Consider the following 7,925-nt stretch of genomic DNA (forward strand, 5'->3'; position numbering starts at 1 on the left):
AGTAATATTTAAATTAGCCCAGTATCCACTGATAGTAACATCTTCCTGACTGAAATCCTCTGACCTCCTAGTACCTCAATCAAAGGGCCTCCTCTTTACCCCTCCTTATCACCTCCACAGTTCTGGAAAAGAGCCATAAAGTAATAATACAATTTACATTTCCTGCAATTCTAGCTGCCACAGCAGACCTCGACCAGGGCCTGCTGTTCCCTTGATCAGAGCCTTCTCTCCCAAGCGTTTGTGTGCTGCCAGCTCCTCTGTCCCACCTGCAGTTTCGTACCATCCCTCTACCCTGTCAAAGAAGACACAGAGAGCCTGGCCATTTCCACACCTGCCGTTTATTGGACTCAGCTAGCAGGCTGGCTCAGGGCCCTTCACATGTCTCAGACACCGCCCATACAAGTTTAGGAAAGTGCCATCATTCTGTGAAGGCCCAGTGCCCACCCACGTCTTGGAGGCCCAAGTTGAATCACCAACCAGAAAGTTGGGAGAGAAAAATGAAATGGGCAGACCTGAAAGGCAAGGCTCTTCAATGAAAGGGACTGATCTAAGGGAAAGCTTAGGTCCAGCATCTTCTCCTGAGCGCACACTGAATCCTAAGGAAAGATACTCAGGGGCTGGATAGAGTAGATCTGTGTGCTGAGCAGCTCGTGTCTATATGGCAACTTTGAGGAGGCGCTTGATGTCAGGCTCAATGTTGATGGTAGGGAAGGTGCGGCTGTAGCGTCGGAAGGGCTCCCCCTCTGGCCCAATAAGGAACTTCTCAAAGTTCCAGGACACGTCTGAGCGGCGCACTGGGCTCCAAATGATGAACTTGGGATCAGTCATGAGAGAAAATGGGTCGTCGTAAGGATAAGGGAGCTTGTCCTTCAGGTAGGCGAAAACAGGATGCTCGTTCTGACCATTCACCTCACACTTTTGGACAAGGGTAAAGGTAGGCTGGAATCCACCCCCAGGGCGGACATACTTGAGACTGTTCAGGATCTCCTCATTCTGGCAGTTCTCCTGGGGGAGGAAAAGACACAGAGCATGGAAAAGGGAAGGGGAGATGAAGGGTCTACAACATACACATCTTTCACCTCCTATATTCCCTTCCTAGGATCATTCTTTTCTATGTATCCTTTTTTTTTTCTCTCTGTTCTTTTTCTTACCTTCTTCATGTGCTTTGTTTTGCTCTTGGCTTGGAATTTTCCCTCTCATAGCTATTGATGTTTTTGCTAGGCCAGTTCTGAAAGTTCTTGCAGTTACTAGCTTGGCTGTTCTTATACTGAAAGATTTATTTAGCATTTTGAGCTGTTTCTTTGTGATCTACGCTAAGCAGTTCTTAGGGTATCTGAAGCTTCAAGGAACCTTAAGTTCAGGGCAGTAGGAAGGGGAAGGAGGCTGAATTCACACTGCTTCAAACTCTCCTACTACACACACACACACACACACACACACACACACACACACACACACTTGCCTCTTTTGCTTCTAATTACATGTGAGTGTTGAGGCTTTTGCTGTCCTCTACTCAGCTCCTGGAACTAAGGGTGAAATTGAGGCCTAGAGGAATGGGATTTATAGCTTCTCGCTTTCATCTTGCTTTGTCCTAGATGTGAAGTGCAAGTAGGAGGAATCTTTGATGAAGGAAGACCCCATCCAAGGAAGTCTAGTTTTCAGGTGCAACAAAGGCAAAGTGAATTAGAGACATCAATGAATGTATTCTAAATGTTATTACTTAGTGACTAACAGGGATGAATTAAATAGGATACGGGGTTTAGGGTTCCGGAATAGGTCAGGGGAAGAGGAATTTAAGGAAATTAAGTGCTTGAGGGCTAAAGTTTGTGAATGTGTATTTATTCTTTTTACTTCTAGATTGCTATCTCAAGACTCCTGTACCTCTTACTCAATCACACTACTTGGCTATGAGTGCTTTAGCTCTAAACCTGTTACCTGTCTTTCCTTTCCCACTGCCATCACTATTCTGTCCCCACTGAGCATTCTCTACCCTTGACATTTCCAAAAGACCCATGGAAACCCTTTTTTTCCACCTCCACTCCAAGCCTAAGAGTCAGTATCTCCAACTGGGAGAAAGTTCCTGCTCTACTGACTAGAACCAATTAGTACAGTCAGTTATAGGGCTTCATGGCATCTTGAGCCCAGAGTTAATCTCTATTAGACTTCTTATCTCTTGATGCAAATGGCTGGCTGGCTACTGGTAGGTTATGGACTCCCTCCAGCAACTAGCAAGCCTGAGGTGATGGGCTATGACACATGCCTTTTCTCTCATGCTTTGGTGAAGCCTAGAAACAGACAGGGAAGGAACAGTGAAAGCAGTAATGGTTTGGGTTTAGGTTTGTCAGCCTTCCTTCATGTATCTCTCTGCTAATCTCTTTATCGCCTTCATGCCATTGTGAATTGAACTAAGGGGATTATAATTGGAGGGTTCACTTGAGGACTTTCTACTTGCTTGTGGTGTTAATAAGTGAAAAGAGAAGAATCCCTAAAAGATAACTTGAGGTGTGTGGGCTGAAGATCTATAACAACATGACCCATTAATCAGAGACAGAGAGGTGCATGGGATGCCCAGAGGAGACACATGCACACTGCAAACCCTTAGCTTTCCCTCGAATTCACTCTCCAGTTGGCTGGTTTCAAACAAACAAAATCTTCAATCTAAATAGTAAAGTTGCTTGCATTTGCTTTATATTTTTTTATTTCATATTGCTTTATATTTTTCAGGTTACTTTGATATATTTTATCCTCGGAGCCTCAAAATAATACCATGAGATAAGTAGTATTATCCCCAATTTAAAGGCAAGGAAACTAAAACAGAAAAATTGAGTGACTCTTTCTAGGGCACAGGGCCATTAAATAGTAGAACCAAGTCTAGCTAGAACTAAGGTCTATTGAGTCAGATCAATCCTAGTTTAATTCTTGATCTTCTATTTCTTCCACTCAATCATTTGTTAAGTATTCAATGAGTGCCTTCTATAACCTAGGCACTGATGACACAATGGAGAGAAAAACAGACCTGGTATTAGCCCTCAAGGAGTATAGTGGGAAGACAATGAACAATAAAAAATCATACCCCTGGTCTTTAATTACAGACAGAGTCACATATACTTCCCCTCAGTATTCACATGTACTAAAGACCTAGATTAACAAAACACCCCCCACAATTCCAGACACTCTAACATTCAGTCATTCTCCCCTCCCCTTGGCCTACTAGACAACCCAACTCCTTGAGTGCAATATAATGGACCCCTCACCTGATGTCCAAATTGGTTGCAGGGGAAGCCAAGAACCACCAGGCGCCTGGGAAAGCGGCATTGCAGCTCGTTGAGGTGGGTGAAGTCCCGGGTGGTTGTGCCTCAGAGCGAGGCCACATTCTCAATCAGCACTGCCCTGCCTCGGAATGTGTTGAAATCTACCTTCTCCCCATCCAGGCTGATAGCAGTGAGGTCGTAGAAGGACTTGGCAATGTAAGCCATCGTGCAAGGGCAGGGTGAGACTGGCAGAGTGGCGTGAGCCTACTTCAGGGTCTTTTAAAGGAATGGTAAGGAAGGAGGAAGCTGGGACAAGAAGGATCTCACAATAGGGCTTTGAGCATTCCCAGAATGACTTAGCAAAAACGGTCATCCACCTGCAAGCACTGTTTGAACGAGGGGGTTGCCCCTCCCACTTACAGACTGAACAAAGCCACCTCCTTGCCCCACCCTACTGGCAACCTGGAAAGGGCCAATTTGATATCTTTGAGCAGACATGAATAATTCACTCTTGAAGGAAACCAGAGCCTCAAAGGTTGCCAGGGAGGAAAAAAGGGAGGGAGGGAGGGACGCAGGATTGGCTTCTACTTGCCCCAGCAAGTTTTTTTCACTTGGCACAGACATTTATTGAGTGCCTACTGAGTGCCAAGCTTCTGAATTGTGCAATGGAGGGTGCAGGGTCCACCAAGACCTGAAAGATGAGGAAGAGAATTGGGTTCATGCTCCCTTGACTTAGACTCCAACTGAAATATACATATTACTGTGTACAGTTTTCTCTTTGGCTGTTGCTTTCCACAAAATCAAAAGGATCCTTAGAACAGCCCAGGGCAAGCAGAGGCACTAAAAGTTATTATTTTGGAAAGTCACACACCACACACTGTTCTGTGATATTACTTGTGCTGGAGAGCACGTCTGCTGTTGCCTCTGCACTGTACCTTCTCCTCTACTATAGTGCTGTCAAATGAATGCTAAGAGTCTGGAGGCTCTGCTAGAAATAAATGATAGAGATTTATTCAAGAGTTTTGGAGTTTGCAAACCGGGAACACCGCTAGGCAAAAATCTAGAAGTGTTCCAAAGAAGAAAGAAAAGTTAAAAATTCTTATAGTACATTCCTGAGAATTATCAGTCATGCATTCTTAGCCTTAGTGAGACCGGACATCATTTGTAAAACTCTTAATCTTTTAGCAGGAAATAAAATGGGACATCTCTTGCAGAGTTAATCTTTTTAGTAAACCTAGTTTTCTTCCCTCCTTTCTTTGGAAAAAGGCTCCCTCCCTCAAATCCTGATAAGTGCCCTGGTGATTCAGATCCTCTGGCTATTGATAAGGGTCATCAACCCTTTGTTAAGCAGAAATAGTGTTAAACCAGGCAGGGCCCTTACAGTCTGAGGCAGGGAGGAGACTTTAAGCCAAAGGTCTTTCTTTTTACTCTTTAAGAAATGTATTAACCAAGCCTGTTTCCCTTTACTCACTTAATAGGCAAATTAACAATAGAAATTAATAGATGTATTTAAATACATCTATTTTTTATTTTAATAACGAGTTTATATTAATAACAAGTTTATTTTAATAACGATTTAAATAACGAGTTTTTATTTTCTTTTCCTTGTCTAGGGACTGAGGTGGCACTTCAGCAGGAAACCCAAGACCCCACTCTGACTGAGGCAGGAAGGGAAAGAGCTCCATGAAACACCTGTAGGCAGGAACTCCGGCCATTCTCAGCAGGAAGCAGATACAGAAGAAGAGACCTCCCATCCCTCAATATCCATACTAAGTAAGGGTGTTCATGGCTCTTAGAAAAGAGGTAGGCAGGAAAGTCAGGGGGTTTTGGGTCTGCCTGCAAAGACACTGAGGTCATCCTATCCTAGAAGGGGTCCGCCCTAATCCGCCCACAATTAAGCAAGCCAGATGGCATTTTTTTTAACTCATAGGAAGAAACCAGTAGGCAGAGATTTAGGTACCAGTTTAAGCCAGTCACTCGCACCTACGCAGTGAAGACCCCAACGACCTTCAACTACCTGAGTCTCATTATACCATCATTATAATATGATGCATATGTCTGGAAGTTCGTTAATATCATTATAACAGACTGAATTCTGGGAACAAACATGTGCAGAAAGCAAAATGATGAATCACTGAGCCCTGTCAATCTTAGTTGTCAATCAAGGAAGCCCACTCCTCTAAGAAAAGTAACCACCCATAGCAAAAAGGAATAAAAACCCTGAAGGCTTTGTTACCAGGCCTTTTGAGCCACGCTTCTCTTGCTCAGGCCTGCTTCCACATCTGGAAGTGTACTTTCCTTTCTAATAAAACTTTTCTTTTTCTACTGTATTTCAGTGTCTTGCTCAATTCTTTGTTCGAGACATCAAGAACCTGGACAACACGCTGGGAGAGGATCCCACTCTCTGGTAACACTAGGATTAGTCCAGAATGGTTATGGCAGATGTCAGGCAGTCAGAATGATGGATGCTAGGTGGTCTGGAAGATGGGTGCCAGAAGATCTGGTTACATCCTGGTGGTTTGGATAATGGATGTCAGGTTAATGTATATGTGGGTCCTTGGGGATAATTAGAGGGTTACCTGGAGTCCAGATGTATATCCAGGTACTACTGGAGGATTGGAAAGTTCAAAAAAGTTTAAGTTCCCAGGCTAGTTAGGATGCAGTCAGTTGTGGCCAGGGTAATGGTGAGGAGGAGTCACAGATCAGGTGGGTAAACTCAGAAGGGATGAGTGACACCTACCTCTTTTCAGGCAGAGTTAATCCCAGACACTTTCCAGAGGGGTTGTGCTGGTCATTTCCCGCAGAAGGAAGTATGCAGGGAGTTGAAGCTGTTTCATTCTGGACCCAGCTAGGCCACCCGTGATGTTTTCAACACCAAGCATTCAGCAGGACATCTAAGGACCTGCTATGGGCTATCATGGGAGCACACCCCTGGAAGCCCACAGAAACTAGCAACACCTAATGCTTCACTTCATTCTTCCACCAACTCGACAAGTCGCTTTTTTTTTTTTTTTTTTTTAATACCTGGATTTCTCCATCAACTGGCAATTAGGCTTTACCTGGCTTTGGGATTTTAGAGTGAAATTTCAATAATAATGCAAATGTTTCCTAGAGACTGTTTTCACAGTTACCTGTCCATTGGGAACTGTCTCCTAGAACAAAGAATAAGCAAGGCTAGCAGCAGCTAGGCTTGAAAATCTGATATGCGAAGAATTATTCACCAGTGAGTGCCCAGCTTTTCTGTCTTTTGTAGCCTGTCTCATGGCTGTTTATAGCACGTGGAAACCCATATGTCTCAACTGCTCCCTAAAAACAAGCCTCTATTACCTAAGTGGGGATGGAATCTTTGGCCAGAAGAGGTGGCAGGAAATGCAGTTTACAGTGTGTCTCCTGCCAAGCCTGGGCAGAGTTCTTAGAAGCAGCCAATAAGTGCCCCTACCAAGCCACTGAGTCAAAAGGACTTAGCATTAACAGTGTGCTAGACTTTAATGTGAGCTTCCCTGGTATTCTCTGGATTTCCAGACACCTCTTATTAGCTGCCTTTCTGTGACCCCCTCTTCAGGAAGGCCATGACATTTCCTGAGCTGAGGAACGGGAGTTCCCTTTTCCATAGGCACATGCCATCCCTTTTCGCCAGGTACCCTTTGAGTCACCCAGGTTCTCATCTTTCACAATTGAGTAAAATTGATGAAGTTCTCCTAAAATTCTCCTTTGTCCAACTTTACCTCAAACTGGCCCACTTTCCAGAAGCTTATAACTTTGTGACATGCATGAAGTATGTGATTCCCACGGCTTCCCACAGGGACAGTACTTGTTCTGGAAAATGCACTGGCCTAGTATGCAGAAAGCTTTGGCCAGTGGTTTTCAACTCTGGCTGCAAATGAGAATTGCTTATAAAGATTTTTCTAAATAGAGATGGCAAAACTTTCCCCTTCAGATTTCAATTCAGTTATTTCTAGCCATAACCCTGCCCTTGCCCCTGTCCCTGCTACTTAGGGTCCTTAGGTACCTGTTTCCTTATCTCTTGAACTTGGATCAAGATAATCAACCTATCTCACACAGATATGGTGGGTATGACTGGCAGGATGGAGGAAATAAAGTATTAGAAGTGCTCTGTAAACTGGAAAGTGCCAGTTAAGATCTCAGGCTACTATGGCCTTGCCTTGTTTCATTCCTTCCTTCTTCATTCTGTCTTAACTCCCATTCTTTACCACTTCCATCAACTCCACACTCCAAATTATAGTATTCAACGGATCCCTCCCTATCCCCCCAAACCTCTGAGATTTCCGTATGCCTTGCTTCCCTGGGCTAGGATGAGCTTCTGAAAGAGTAACTAATCCTTCCTCATGGCTTTAAATAGAACTGTTCCTGTTTCATCCCAGACAGATGAGAACCTTCTTGGCTTTCAAGACTCCCTCATAGATATTCAGCATCATCCCAATGACACTGCTCAGTCTTATTTCTGAAGTATAAGCCCATTTGCAGACCAATGGGGGCTTTGCCTGGGGTTCCCATGCAGGTTGCATTAGGAAAGGTACAAAATGGAAGACGTTTGCCACTTCCACTGTCATTCTACTGCCATTGCTTTAGGGTTCTAGGACATCTCCCCCTTCCACTTAACTGCCAGGGTCTAAGTAAGGCCTACTCCCAGAGACTCATCTGGGCAGCCACACC

At 44.3% G+C, this 7,925-nt stretch overlaps 1 protein-coding gene across 1 annotated transcript; it reads right to left on the reverse strand.

Moving 5' to 3' along the window:
• Window positions 1-322: 322 nt before the first annotated feature.
• On the reverse strand, window positions 323-4,757 carry GPX2 (glutathione peroxidase 2). Its single transcript, XM_039875241.1, has 2 exons — window positions 3,255-4,757; window positions 323-1,005 (listed from the first exon to the last, which is right to left on the reverse strand). The coding sequence occupies exons 1-2, from the start codon at window positions 3,474-3,476 to the stop codon at window positions 655-657; spliced, it is 573 nt and encodes a 190-aa protein (XP_039731175.1). The 5' UTR covers window positions 3,477-4,757; the 3' UTR covers window positions 323-654.
• Window positions 4,758-7,925: the final 3,168 nt, after the last annotated feature.

Source organism: Pteropus medius, unplaced genomic scaffold (assembly GCF_902729225.1).
Source record: "Pteropus medius unplaced genomic scaffold, Ma_sr-lr_union100, whole genome shotgun sequence".
NCBI lineage: Eukaryota > Metazoa > Chordata > Mammalia > Chiroptera > Pteropodidae > Pteropus > Pteropus medius.